The sequence below is a fragment of the Perognathus longimembris genome, chromosome 8 (genome assembly GCF_023159225.1).
Source record: "Perognathus longimembris pacificus isolate PPM17 chromosome 8, ASM2315922v1, whole genome shotgun sequence".
NCBI lineage: Eukaryota > Metazoa > Chordata > Mammalia > Rodentia > Heteromyidae > Perognathus > Perognathus longimembris.
The window spans coordinates 39,662,427-39,677,906 of record NC_063168.1 but is presented as its reverse complement, the minus strand read 5'-3'; the positions used below and the strand labels follow the sequence as shown (position 1 = coordinate 39,677,906).

At 40.9% G+C, this 15,480-nt stretch overlaps 1 protein-coding gene and 1 pseudogene across 5 annotated transcripts in view; both read left to right on the top strand.

Moving 5' to 3' along the window:
• Eml6 (EMAP like 6) overlaps positions 1-15,480 on the top strand; it is a 241,258-nt gene that overhangs the window by 126,738 nt on the left and 99,040 nt on the right. For all 5 annotated transcript variants that reach the window (XM_048352921.1, XM_048352920.1, XM_048352919.1 and 2 more), the window contains exons 7-10: positions 335-536; positions 2,907-3,044; positions 6,075-6,331; positions 9,934-10,146. In XM_048352921.1, the coding sequence (XP_048208878.1) occupies positions 335-536; positions 2,907-3,044; positions 6,075-6,331; positions 9,934-10,146 (810 nt within the window). The remainder of the gene's footprint in view (positions 1-334; positions 537-2,906; positions 3,045-6,074; positions 6,332-9,933; positions 10,147-15,480) is intronic.
• Positions 5,177-5,799, top strand: LOC125356443 (annotated as a pseudogene).

Genomic DNA, 15,480 nt, shown 5'->3' with positions numbered 1-15,480 from the left:
TGTTATTCTAAAGATGGAAGTGATTACTTTTTCATAGCCAATAAAGAGTGCTTCAGGGAGGCTAGATGTTCATAAAGATGGATTTGTTCTTTCCTATTCATTTTGAGAAGTAGTGCTTAAATTAAGTCCTGCTGTCAAAACACAGATTTCCCAAGTCGGACCAGAAAGAGTTCTTACTCTAAGTCACAAGATATGGGGCAACATGTGTATAATTGGCACAGAATGGCAGGTGGCATTGGTTCTCTGCCTCCAGGAGTCGGGTATCTCCTTTGGGTGTTTTCCTTTCATTTGAGCAGGGCATGAAGCAATGGCGGGTCTTTCTTCTTTGTGTCAGGCCTCTCTATCCGGAGCGTGTGCTGGAAAGGAGACCGCCTTCTGGCAGGGACCCAGGACAGCGAGATATTTGAGGTGATTGTGCGGGAGCGTGACAAGCCAATGCTGATCCTGCAGGGCCACTGTGAAGGGGAGCTCTGGGCCTTGGCCCTGCATCCCAAGAAGCCTCTGGCTGTGACAGGCAGCGATGACCGGTCTGTCAGGTGAGACCCTAGAAGCTCTGACATCCTTGAGATGATGAATCTCTTTTTGCCCAAATAAAATGAACCACAGGATGACACACTTTCTGGATGGAAGGTGAGGAAGTCTAGCTCACCACGCATTGGCTTCTTGGTAGGTTACTGTTGTTGTTACCTTCCTTTAGCTTCATCTTAAACATCTAGGTACGCGCATCTGCAATAAGAGCAGATTTTTTTGCCCCTCGAGTTCTCAGCCCTCTGTGGGGGCCTGCACAGTCCTTTCACAGTTCAATCAGACCCATTCCTCAGGAGACTTTCCAAGTTGTCTTCAGCACATGAGTGAATTATTTATTTCTTTGTAAATTCTCAGAGGGGATTTTGAACACGGTTCTTCCAAAAGAAAGCGAGGCTTGAAGAAGACAGGCGCTTTCCTTAGGGCCTCCGCAGCCCTTGCTGTGTGCTTCGACAACACAATATCAGATCAAATGAGCCTCCCAGGCTCTTAGGATAATCGAAGCAGAGAATATGGAATTTTAAAGTTTGAAATGAACACCATCACCCTGGTTTCAGGATTTTAGTATTTATTCCAGCTTTAAATATGCCCAGCAACAAATGGGCCTCAAGAGTGAGGGAAAAGGGCAATTAATCAGTTGATGGACCAATTACTGCTTCTGTAATTTAACCACTAAAAATATAACATTGTAAATGAGGCTGATGGTCATTGCTCTCCCCTGCTCTGCAAGTTCTTGAATCTAATCCTACACAGTTGACTCCATTCTGATTTTTACTTTCTACCAAGCACGAAAGTCTCACTTGTCTCTAAATCTGTGGCAACATGTCCAGCTATCTCCTTATGCAGCATACATGTGTATTTGCTGTGTACAGCTCTCAACTCTCCCTCCTTCTCATGCTTTCTTTTCTTTGTATGAGCATTCCCAAAACAGCCCCTGGATTCAGATCCATCCTCAATGGAAGAATTATATAGAAGCCCTGGCTTTTTGTTTGAAGAACTGTGTTGAGTCTGAGAACTAGAACCATCCTACAGAGCCCTGTTTACCAGAACCTCTAGTATTCCCCTTATCTATTAATTTGGCTAAATTTTAAAAGGAGATTTTATATTATACTGAGCACTGAACTGGAAGAGTAAGTCATAATTTCTTGAGAAAGATTCGCTTGGTGGCTTTGTATGGATTGTACTGTTTATTGAGGAGCCATAGCTTCTTCACCCAGGAAAGCAAACCTTACATTGCTTAAAATAGCACAAGGCTATAAACAGCATGGGATTATGAATAATGGATGAGTTACTGAGAGAATATCATAAGCTTTAGGCTGAACAGTACAGGTTGCCCAAGGAACCAGCAAACTACACCATGCAACTGCAAAATGTAAGGGATGTGTCCTAACTTCCCTGATGGCAGAGCACATTTGGGGAAACTTAGACATGTGATCCACTCCTGCACTCTGTTCTCTAGGTTCTTGGTCCCTCAGCAGACACTGTTGTTTGTATGTTAGGACTGTCTTAAGAAAAGTCCTCTAGCAGACAGATTAGATACTGCATTGCAGCTTACATGGAAACCCTTCATTGTAACCCCTTAGTTTGGGGGGCCTGGATTCAATGTTCTGTTCTGTTCTGTATATATTATATAGACACTTGTATTTGGTATGCTTTGGATTGCCATTTCACCAGCAGTGGCTGTGTGCATTGGCCACCAGCACCATGAAGTGTGGCCCTCACCAATGGTGGGCCTATTTGTGGTAGAGTGCCTAGGGGAGTTGTGAGTGGCAGCCAACTTTGGAACCATCCTGGAGAAGGGGTAGTGTTCATTATTGCTTAGCTCAGAGATATGTTTTCTTTCTGGGGAGGCTCACAAACATGTTTTGGTGTGCATGTGCTTAGATGCTAACTACTAGAAAGCTACTTGTGTAGGCTGTTTATAAACTAACAACAGTAATACTGGAGGCTCTTCTCACTTATCAGAGTGATTAAGATTTTAAAGTAGCATTTGTATTTTCCTTATTCTGTGAATCTCTGTGATTTTTTTTCCCAAATATGATCTTTCTGAGTAGTTCACACTAGCCTGGAATTCACTATGTAGTCAAGATCTTCCTTCTCTGTCTCCCAAGTGCTGAGCCATCATACCTGGCACAAATCTCAAAAACTTTAGAACTGTTCTTTCATTTCCTATTTCTTGCTGGCTTTTATTTTATTTTATTTTTTTTTGCAAATGGTGAAACTGACCTAAAGATGGACAAAACACCTTCCCAAGTTTCTTGCCAGGAAATGTGGAAGAACAGTGCTGTTACTGAGTGATAAATACATCCTCTCATCTTTGTTGGCTAATCCTATGAGGGAAAGTTGGTTTGCTTTTGTTTCTACTTTGTTCTTGTGCTTAGGCTGTGGAGCCTGGCTGACCACGCCTTGATTGCCCGCTGTAACATGGAGGAAGCAGTTCGGAGTGTGGCCTTTAGCCCGGATGGATCTCAGTTGGCCCTGGGCATGAAGGACGGCTCTTTCATTGTTCTCAGGGTCAGGTGCGTACCCAGACTGAAAATAATATCTAGAGAATGCTCTTGTTAAAATTTAAGATTATCACTGGGCACTGGTAGCTCATGCTACTAAGGAGGCTGATCTGAGGATTGTGGGTTAATGTCAACCAGGGCAAGGAAGGTTGTGAGACTCTTATCTCTAAATTAACTACCTAAAATCTGAAAGTGGAGCTGTGGCTCCAAGTGGTAGAACACTAGCCTTGAGCAAAAAATCCTGAGACAGCACCCAGGCCCTGAGTTCAAGTCCAGAAGGGCCTGAGGAAACCTATTATTTACTCTTTTGAAGAGGAAAGCTATAAATCCTCAGTCTCCTATCTGTAATTCTGAAGTCTCTAAAGCCCTATGAAAATCCAATGTCTTTGGTAATTTTTTTGAGGCCGAGACTAACCCTGTGTTAATGGATGGGAGGCTGTTCATGGTCTCTCGGTCTTTTGGAAGAAATTAATGATATGTTTCATGATTTAGTGCAAGAAATACTATGTTTGATACAAGATGCTTCCACTATCTCTGTTCACATTGTCTGTAAACTTTTCTGAAAACCAGTGAATAACAAATTCCCAAACACATCTGATCCCAAGGGCTTCTGAGAAGAGATTGTGGGCTAGGTTGTTAAGCCAAGAAAAGAAGAAAGAATAAAGCAGCATGCAACAGCACTAGGTTTTTAGAGGTCAACTTGGATGAGATTTCTTCTTCCCACAATTGATAAGAAGTGGAATCTTTTCTATTTGGCAATGTTCCGTGTTATTTTTCCTGAACAAAAATTATGACCTGCCCTTGTAATTCCTCTGAATACATTAGTTGTTCTCCTGGCTCACACACTTGTTATTACCAAAAAGCAATGCAGCTGTAAAGTAAATGCCACATGTTTTGCAGAGAATTCTGTATGGCATTGAAGAATGCCCTTGGCATAGTTTATTATACTGAAGTTTTCATTACTAACTACACATTACCAGATTGGTGAGCAACACTTTCTTTTTCTGCTGCCTGATGGCTAATTACTAGATTTCCTTTCTGATGGAATTTCTAAGCCAAAAAGAAAAGGAAAACAAAAACTAAATGAATCTACACATCTACTTTATGGCATTACAGTACACCATAATAGATTAGTAAATGATAGGAGGTATAAGGGATTATCATATGGAAGCAATTAATTGTTATGATTGATTCAGTTTGTATTGGAGTTGGAGCTGTCGTTACCAGTTCAGGGAGGCTGTCAGTCATCATTCTCTCTCATCGTTGGAAGGGAAAAGCAACCTCAGTAAGCATTCAAATGTGAGCAGAAATTCTTTAAAAGGTACAAATTACTTCAGTGGTTTAGTTGATTCATTACTGATCATTCATAGTGAAAAAATTAAATGATCACATAGCAGTTTGCTTTTGGACTTGCTCTTTTTGCAATACTAAGCATCAAGTTTATTAATCACTGCTATCTCTCTTTCTCTGCCCCCCTCTCCCCCCCCCCGCCCCCACAATACTAGGGTTTGCACTTGTTAGGTGGTGCTCTATCACTTGAACGATGCCCTCTGGATCATTTTGCTTTAGCTATTTTCAAAAAGAATCTTACATTTATGCTTGGGCCATCTGAGACTTCATTCTTTCTATGTAGCTGGGATGACAGCTATATACCACTGTACCCTGCATTTATTGGTTAAGATGGGAATCTCTCAAGGTTTTTTCTCAGGCTGGCTTGAAACCTAGGTCCTCCTGATCTCCCTCCTAAGTAGTAGGACCAGATGTGAACCACCATACTTGGCTAGTTTCTTCTTTGATATGTAAAAATAGTGTATGTTTATGCTAACCTTGATATATTTTGCCTTTCTCCATGGCGTATTTAAAAAATACTTTGGGGCAGTATTGGGGCTTGAACTCAGGGCCTTACACTTGCTAGGCAGGTGCTCTGCCATTTGAGCCATGCTTTTAGCACTCTTCTTTCAGTTAATTTTCAGATTAAGATCTCAAGAAAAAAAAATCTTGGGAGACCCGAAAAAAACATTTTTTAATTGCAATTTCTTTAAAAAGTGTAAGGAAAAAAAAACAATAGATTGTTGAACATGAAAGAAAATATTCAGCCCCTTCCGGCTCTAGGTGCAATGGCTCTGTGGACCGGCAGTTCAGTCATGGCCAATTCCAAGAACCACACCATGCATAAGCAGTCCCAGAAATGGCACAGAAATGGCATCAAGAAACCCAGATCACAAAGATACAAATCTCTAAAGGGGGTTGGACCCCAGGTTCCTGAGGAACATGCGTTTTGCTAAGAAGCACAACAAGAAGGGCTTTAAGAAGATGCAGGCAAGCAGTGCCAAGGCCATGAGCGCGCGGGCAGAAGCCATCAAGACCCTGGTGAAGCCCAAAGTAGTGAGCAACAAATGCAAACTCCCCCGAGCAGCCCGCCCTCAAATTGCAGCGCCTCGCATACACCGCCCACCGCAAGCTCGGGAAGCACATTCGTGCCTACATTGCCAAGGGTGGCAGGCTCGTTGTGCCAAAGACCAGGGCCCAGGCCCAGGCACAAGCCAAGGCACAGGCTTCATCTACCACTCCAGCTTAGGCCCAAGCCGCAGCCACTAAGGTACCTAGGCTACAGCTTCTAAAGGTGCTCAGGGTCCTATGAAGGCCCCAAAATAAAGACCCGTGTCTGCCAGCGTGAGACAGTGGACTGCTGTGGCTCCCTGGCCACTGTCTGCAGGGGGGCGGTGGCCTGTGTGGTTTCTACCAATAAACCTGAGGCAGGAACTGGTTTAAAAAAAAAAAAAGAAGAAGAAGAAGGAAGAAGAAGAGGAGGAAGAGGAGGAGGAGAAGAAGAAGGAAGACAATGTTAATTGAATTAAAGTTTTTGATACTTAAGTTATTGAAAAAGCCCGAAGTATTATTTCCAATGTTTACTATTATTTATGTTCTGACTATAAATTTTATGTAATATGTCATATCTTTCCGCAAAAGTTACTCTTTTAATTCCAATATGGTTTCTCTTCCTTTCAAAACATTTTTTCTGACATACTTTTATTCTTTCAGAGATATGACAGAAGTGGTTCATATCAAAGATCGAAAAGAAGTCATTCATGAAATGAAATTTTCTCCAGATGGTTCTTACCTTGCTGTGGGATCCAATGACGGCCCTGTGGATGTCTATGCTGCTGCTCAGCGGTATAAGAAAATAGGAGAATGCAACAAGTCCCTTAGTTTCATTACACACATTGACTGGTCCTTGGATAGTAAATACTTGCAAACTAATGATGGTGCCGGAGAAAGATTGTTCTACAAAATGCCGTGTAAGTCTTGTAGTCATTGGTTGCTTGTGAAACTTAGAGCCACATAAAGAAAATATGAGAGAATGTCTTCTGACCTAAGACAAGAAATGATTTCTGAGGGAAGATCCATGAATCCCAGATTATGATTGATAGATTAATAAGTTAAAACACATATCATTAGAAAACTAAGCCACGCTCTGGTGACTTACTCCTGTAATCCTAGCTACTCAGGAGGCTGAGCATGGTTCAAAACCAGTCTGGACAGGAAAGTCTGTGCGACTCTTATGTCCATCTAACCACCAGAAAACCAGAAGTGGCACTGTGACTCAAAGTAGCAGAGCACTAGCCTTGAGCACAAAAGCTCAGGGACAGCACTCAGGCCCTGAATTCAAGCCCATGACTGAATAAATAAATAAGAATACATAAATAAGTAGAAAACTAAGAGAATTAAATAAAATTCAAGGATAAGGAATAGACTAGGCATAAATCCTTTGCAATTGATATGAAGTGCAAAAGATACATATGTGTTATATAAGGAATGGCCAAAAATAAATGAAAGGAAAAATACAAATCTTAAATGACCACCAAATAGATGAACTAAACAACAAACAAATGAGGAAATGGTAACTGAAATAATGAGCTACCCTTTTATATTATGCAGGCTAGAATAAGGCTATCCATGTTGAAGGCTGAGAAGAGGGAAATAGAACCATGTGCAGTTGGTGGAAATAAGGACAAAGGCTCACGTGCAAGAATGCTGTGATGTGAAGTGAGGCATATGTAGCATCTCAATGATGCTTAGCTCAAGGAGAGCTTAATTAAATAGGGACAGTCATAGGATAGTATAACGAATTTAACCTAGAGCTACTTCAGCAGATCTCAAAAATACAGTGCCAAGCAAATGAAAGTTGATAAGCAGATGCAGAATATGTACAAATTATGATCATTTAATATTAAATTTTAGGATTTGAAAACACACCCTTTATAATCATAAACATATACAATTAAACGTAAAAACACCTAAATCTGGATGCTGGTTACCTTGAAAAATGGAAAGAGGCATAAAATTGGGAGGAGTGCCCAGTGAGTTTTAACTGTAACATTTTCTTTCCATTTCCATGAAAAAGACAAAAATGCTAAGATATGTTGAAACTGGATGATGGACACAGTTGTACATTATACTAGAATCTATAATTTTCCATATATCTGAAATATTTCATCCTTTTAAAAGTAGGTATATTGGAAATATTGTCCAACCGACTTCCATTTAGTTCTTTATCCAGGTTTTTTGTTTCACCAGCTACTCCTTCTTTCCAGCTTCTTGCTAATTTCATTGTTCATTATGGCATCTCTGAAAGGCTCAATATATAAATGAGGATATTTGCAGAGTAGTCATGCCATTTCTGTCTGAGCCTTAAATGTGTAGTTCTGTAGAAGGATTAGAAATGAAAGAAAGTGATCTAGAGAGAGAACCTGTAGGTTGCCAGACTTCATCATGACCCACATACCAAGGGTCCCTGGCTATGTGAGCATTAGGAAAGCATCCTGCTTTCTGCTCGAATCCAAAGGAGCCAAGTAGTCTATGGAAACTTTCGAAATGGTAGCCCTAGGAGAATTAGAGACTGTCTCTGAAATCAGTTTGGAACTTCTAGACAAGAGCTCAGGATTGAGTCCTCAAAGATGTGAGATTCTAGTGCTCGTTTGCTGTGATTGCTTTAGTCTCAAGCCTGCACTCTTCACAACTGAATTCCTCATAATATGATTATTTGGTGAAGTGCGTTCATTGGGATTTTTTTTAAGCCACAGTTTTTATTTGTGACCATGCTTTTTAAGAGATTCTTGGAATGTATACAATAATAGTAACATTTAGTTGTAATACTAAAATGTCATAGATAAATGGCAAATGTATTTCTTATGTTTCTGAGATTTCAAAAAAAGCAAAGAACAACATTTTAGCATTAATCTTGACCTTAAATAATAATAAATTACCTTTAGTTTTTAATCGAAAAATTATTTACTATTACTTAGGTGGCTAAGGATCACAAGGTTGAGGCCCATGTTGGACCTATTCTCAAAACAAAAGTTTTGAAAGGTGAAGGGGATAGTTCAGTGATAGAATATTTGCCTAGCATGTACAAAGCCCTGGATTCAGTCCCCAGATCTGCCAAAAAATATTTGTCATAACACAATCTCTAACAGACAACTCTATTTTAAGAGTGTATATATTACTAAGTCAATCACTGCACCATTGTTTGGGGGTGTCTTTCTTTATATCCACTCTCTACTTGTTCTCTCATATATTTTTCTATATGTGGAAACATTTGGAATGTGTTTGTCATTTGCAATAGCATAATAACATCCTGCTCAGTGATGAACTTATCATCTACTTTATGACTCTATTAGTACACATTGGGCTTATCTCCAGCTTCTCTGCCAGTCCAGATAATACAGCTTCAAATGTGTCTGTAGGGGTGCAATTTCCGCTTTTGAGTTATGTCCCGAGTCTGCATTCTCCAAAGCAGGGACACTTAGGTCAGGGGTTATTATGTTCAATATACAAACTCACCTATTCCGTGGTTCTAATGAATTCTTATGCAACTTTGCTTAGTCCACTGTTTGAGGCATGAATCCAGCAACACACAAGTCATGTGTCAGGGCATTGAGGTTCAGTTTCTTTTCTTGAAGGCAATTGTTTATTTCAAGAAGGCAACTGTCCAGACGTAACCTTAACTGTATTAATTTAAAATTTTTAAATTGTGTCTGGCTATTTGCCAAGCATTTTCCCCATATGTGCTCTTTCTAATTATAGAAAGGATATATGTACCATTATGTTTGGGACCAGACCCAGCACAGTGATAGGGACTGTTTTTCCCAACCAGTTATATTTGACATAGTATTGTGGATTCAGTGCTTAGAACTTTCAAATTTAATAAAATTTATCATATTTTACAAACTAATTTATAGTCTGAATTTTAAAAAATCACATATAAGCATCTATCTATCTATATATATATATAGTATGAAAAATGGAAATTCAGGTAAATAGCCTCAGTTTTTTAAAAAACCTAGCAAAACGTTGATGATTTAGTGTGATAACACTTAATAACTCAACCCTTTCAGGCTGGGAATATGGTTTAGTGGTAGAGGGCTTACTTAGCATGCATGAAGCCCTGGGTTTGATTCCTCAGCACCACGTAAACAAAAAAGCCAGAAGTGGTACTGTGACTCAAGTGGTAGAGTGCTAGCCTTGAGCAAAAAGAAGCCAGGGACAATGCTTAAGCCTTGAGTTCAAGCCCCAGGACTGGCACCAAAAATAAAACAAAAAAACCGCATTTCATCAGTAATGCAAAGCATAATAGCAGCTATATCCAAGTAATTGAAGACAAATAAATATTAATATTTGAGAAATTATATTTAATCTAATAATTATTTTCTGTTTTTATGCCTTACTTTTGAGTGAATGCTTTCCTCAAAAACCTCAAAAATAAAACCACAAATTGGGTGAAGAGTTTCTTTCACTTATAGATTAAAAACATCAAATAGTTTTAGAAAAATGAGCCTGGTAGCTTTGACTATATTTTTTTGTGTAAATATAACTGTACATTCTTGCCCATCACTTTTAGCGGGGAAGCCTTTAACAAGTAAAGAAGAGATCAAGGGGATTCCCTGGGCCTCATGGACTTGTGTGAAAGGCCCTGAAGTGACTGGAATTTGGCCCAAGTACACTGAGGTCACAGACATCAACTCAGTGGATGCAAATTATAACAGCTCAGTGCTTGTGTCTGGAGATGATTTTGGACTAGTCAAATTGTTTAAATTTCCTTGTCTCAAGAAAGGTAAGGCCAAAAGATGGAGGGCTACTCTGGACTATATGACAGGACAAATGGCTTATTTTCTAGGTACTTATTTAGCAGACCCTTTGCTTTCTTTTGTATATTTGTATTTGCTTGTTAACTATTTTACATAGCATTTGTTGCAAGGTGTGTGTGTGTGTGTGTGTGTGTGTGTGTGTGTGTGTGTGTGTGTGTACTGGTACTGGAGCTTGAACTCAGGGCCTTGTGCTCTTGTTTTTTCTACTCAATGCTGGTGCTTTACCACTTGAGTCACACTTCTACTTCTGGCTTTGAGGTGGTTAACTGGAGATAAGAGTTTTCTGGGGGCTGGGGATATAGCCTAGTGGCAAGAGTGCCTGCCTCGGATACACGAGGCCCTAGGTTCGATTCCCCAGCACCACATATACAGAAAAAACGGCCAGAAGCGGCGCTGTGGCTCAAGTGGCAGAGTGCTAGCCTTGAGCGGGAAGAAGCCAGGGACAGTGCTCAGGCCCTGAGTCCAAGGCCCAGGACTGGCCAAAAAAAAAAAGAGTTTTCTGCCCAGGCTGGCTTTGAAGTGTGATCCTCAGATCTTAGCCTCCTGAGTAGGTTGTATTTCAAGTATGAGCCACCAGGGCCTGGCTCCAGGTCTTCTGCTTCTGTCATCCTAAGTTACACGTTTTGCAAACTCAAGACAGGATTTGTTAGCAATACCATTTTGTGATTTATAAGCTTTTTTGTTTCATGTTCCAAAAAAAGTCCTATTTTATGTACATTTATATAAATATTCATAATTTAAATGATGTATTTCATTAAAATATATAATTTACATTATTTTATGCTTCTTGGCTACTTGGGCTGATACACAGAAAAGCAAAGCTAATTAGACATAATTAAAATTGAGAGCTATCTTCCAGGTGACAGTGAAGATTATAGACCCCTTGTCACAACACTGATTTTTCAAGTCAGATTTGTAACAACTAACTGGTAAATTTCTGAGAGAGGAGTTAGGTTCAAAACAACCTTCATATCCTCAAGTGTTGTTATTGTGTGTGTGTCGTTGTTGAACTTGTGTCAATGCAGTTATGTGGCAACTTCCAGCTATGTAAAAATGACTGAATCAACCATGCAGTAATCTCATCCTCTTCTTCCTCTTCAAACTTACACAGCGCTCATACACAGGCTCTTACAGAGGCTTTACCACCGTGTCTTGAAAAATAGGATCGCACAAAAGTAATCAGCAGGGACATGCTGCTACATGAACATTCTCTCACTTGAGCGATTTTTAAATTAAGCAAGAAAAGGGATTTGAAAATGTAATCAGAAAGTCGTTTTCAGCTAACTGGCAGTTTTGAAGCAGTGACAATTATGGTACAAAATGGAACATAAAATGCATCACAAAAAGCACCATTACTTACACTTGACAAAATGGCCATCAGCTTCAAAGGGATGATACAGGCACAGAATTACCTTCATGTAACAAGTCCAAACTCCTCCCTCTCTTCCTAATGGACCCTGTGAGTAGAGAGAGCTGGTTACACTGAGTGAAGTGCTGGCCAAGGGTAAGGTAGGCAAAGTTAGAAGATGTCTGGAAATTCAGGATTCAGAAGACACATGGCTGATTGAGGTCAGAACTAGTGTTGCTGGTTTCTGGTGTCAGAACTCAATAGTGAAGGTAATTGCTAAGCATTATGTCCCGTGTGTCTCGCCTATGAGGCGCAATTGGGTCTAGAAAACAGCAGCGGGAAGTATAAATCTATCCCTAGAGCTGAGCAGGAGCAACTAATGATGTCTGTCAAAATCATTCACCTTATATGAGCAGTAGCTCTGTGCAGATGGCCCACAGAATGATTAAGGACAGACAGACAGGATGACTGCAGTGTGAGAGCAGAGACCCCCACCCCACCCCCCACCTCAACACTTTGCACAGTACTCATGTCCCCTTGGCAAAGGGAGTTACTCTACCTTGAGTAATGCATACTTAGAAATTTTGCAGTTTGCCTCAGAGACTTCTAGGCTTTGGGATCCTTTTTTCTTCTTCTTCTTTTTTTTTTTTAGGTGTCAAAGTTCTCCAAGAGAAGTTAACACAAGTGTGTGCTAATTGTTGATAGAAACCCCAGTTGTAGAACTTGCTCTACCCAGGGTACCAATGGGAAGCATTCCCTCCCCCCCAAAGCTTTGAGCCTGTAGAAAGACACATATGAACAGAGGTTAATGACCGTGAGCAAGTATGAGATGCTGAGCAAGCATTATGGTTTCCTCCTGTGATTAAATAGAGCTCGCCATGCCAGCTTGAATATATATATATATATATGTATATATATATATATACATATCCAAGTGTGTCAAGTTAGGTTGGTGAATTCTATTACATATACATATATGTGTATGTATATACATCTATATAATATATAATAATATATATGTTTATATATTCTGGTTCACAGTAATTTTACCTAAGTGTACTGTACTTAATGAAAATGACTGAATTGGCTTTATTTTTATACAGACAAAGCCATTTGTGTTTCTCATTTTGACAGCTCTCAAATCTTGAAATAATCAAAATTGATACTGGTAGTTTTTCCTGATGCCACCTAGTCTTCCTCCAGTTTGGTTCCCCCCACAGGCACCGACATGAGGTAAAAGCCATGCACATGAGGTGAAAACCCTTGGCACTCTTGGCACCATCCATTCTCCGAGGGCCCGTGCTTCTGTGAGCTTCCATCCTGTTCTCCCTCCACATGCACAGCTTTATACACAGATCTGGAGCAGCTTCATCCTGTGACAAGGGTCCAGGATGTTGTGAACTTGATGCGCAGAAACCCAGGAGTTGGAAGGGGGTGTGTTGCCTTCACTGTAGCTTAGATGGGCCTGAGGTAGAGCAGGTTAGACAGTAGTGAGGGAAGAGATGTGTCATGAGGTTGGAGAGGGTGGCAGGCCCACACTATATACAGCTCTGTAGCTGCTACTAGAAACTTAGGTTCTAGTCCATGTGCAATGAAAAAGTCCTGAGGATATAAGTGGAGTAGTGACATGACCAACTTGAGCCTTCCAAAGACCACTGTGATACTGTATGACAGGTGTAAGGATAGAGGAGCCCACCTAAGAGACCACGTGACTAGGAACAGATGCGGGAAGAGGTGATTAGTATAGGCAAGGTTTCAGGGGAGAGCTGAAGGTCTTCTTGCTAGACTGGATGTGGGAATAGATGAGGATGACTAAGTTTGGGGCTTGAACAACGAAATAGAAAGTGGCACCATTTACAAAGGTGAAAAAATGAGAAAAGGCTAGCCATCAGTAGCTCACACTTATAATCTAGCTACTCAGAAGACTTAGATCTAAAGATCATGGTTCAAAGCCAGCCTGAGCAGGAAAGTCTGTGAGAATCTTACTTATAGTTAACCACCAAATACCTGGAAGTGGAGCTTTGGGTCAAGAGGTAGAGTGCTAGCCTTGAGCAAAAAAGCTCAGGGACAGTGCCCAGGCTCTGAGTTTAAGCCCCAGGACTGGGGCACAGATAAATAAATAAAAAAAATGAGAAAATGCTGCTTGTTTTGTGGGATCAGGAAGGGGAAGGAGAAAGAATTCCTCCATCTATTTTACCCATAGCAAACTTGAGGCCTTTGTTAGATACTCAAGTAAACATGGCACAAGGACCATCAGCCTTCCATGAGGGAGTTCAAAGCTGGATATGAACATTGGGAAGTCACAGGGTACATGGATTGTTTTTACAGACACAGGAGAGAAGGTAGATAAAGAAGAAATGAGGGTGAGGCCTGAGCCTCCAGTGAGACAAGAACAAAAGGAAAGCTTGTCCCATCACTTTTTGTCCTAAGGAGAAACTTGGTGGAGATAGATGTGGCCTTTGTTTATTTGGTAACTATTATTTCTTTTCTGGGGGATGGAGTTATGGCCCATAAACAAAATACACACATGGTGATGCCCTCGTGGAGCTTCTGTTCTACCGGTGGAACACAGTCCATACACAAGAAAAAACAAGTAGGGTTGGTGTGTATATCAGCTAAGGTCAAAAAGAGGCTCATGGGTAGAGATTCATTTGATTAGCAACCTGAAGGAGACAAGGGAACCAGCATTTAGATATCCAGTAGAACGGTATTCCAAAGAGAGGCATCAGCAAGCACAAGACCCAGAGGCAGAGAGTGCCTGGCATGCTTAAGGAGTGCCAAGGGGCCTGTGTGGCTGCAGTGGACTAGGTCAGGGAGAGGGGCTGGAAAACCAGATGAGAGCCCTCAGGTCTAATAAGACAATCCTTTTGCAGGATCGGGTTCCAGCCTGTTAAGTGCATGTTAGTTATTTATTGCTCCATAATAAATTCCCTACTCCCCCTCCCAATGTAGCACCTTTGAATAAGAAACATTTATGATCTCACGAGTTTGGTTTTGTTTGCTTGTGGGGGCTGTGGGGGGGTATGATATCTTGGATTCATGAACAGAGTAGCTGATGATTCAAGTTCAAGGTCTCTCATGAGATGGGAGTCCTCTAAAGGCTGAAACCAGCTTCCTCTTGGTCCCAGAACTTGTACCTGGCAGCGGTACATATTTGTCACGTGACTGTGTAGACTGTCTGAGTGTCTTTATGACATGGTCCAAGACAGAGAGCAAGGCAGATTGGCAGTAGTTTTTGTAACTTCCTCTTGGATTGCATCTACCTGCACTTTAGCAATATCCCATTTGCTTTGCTTCGTATCAAAGAATTCTCTGCCATGTCTTTCAGATCGCTATGAAGAAACAGGGTAAATGACCTCAGAGAAGGGCAGAGGGTAGCCCCACACTTTTAGGACCTCTCAAGACATGTGAGAGCACACCCTGCTCCAAGTTACTAAGGTCACACCATTTCCAGCTGGCCCTATTTGGAGTCAGTTTGACTTCACTGCCAACATTAATTTAGGCCACTGTTGAACTAGGCAAGTTTAACTTTCAAAGCCCAGTGCTTCACAGATCTGCAACAAATCTGTGGTCACTGGCTGCAGCTACATAACCACGAAAAACCATCTGTAAATGTCATGGTGTTTCTAACTTTGCTTTTCCTATCATTATAAAGGCAATTATAAAAAGTAATAATGCTTTCTTTCCTTCTATGGCAGTAAGCCCCGAGTCTTTTGGGAGGAAGAGGGCTCATCAAGTACAGATAGAAGTAATTTTTACCTTTGTGTAAATTTAAGTCATTGCATTTCCCACAGGTATCTGAATTTTAAACCCATGACAGTTAAACAGAAGCTTTTTCCTCCTCTGAAAGGGTTTGAGCAATGAGAAGAGGCAGAAGGGTTCTTGGAGTGGGAAAGAGGCATGCTGTTGACCTCCCCTCTCCATAAGCAGGCTTCTGCTGTGTTCCCAGCCT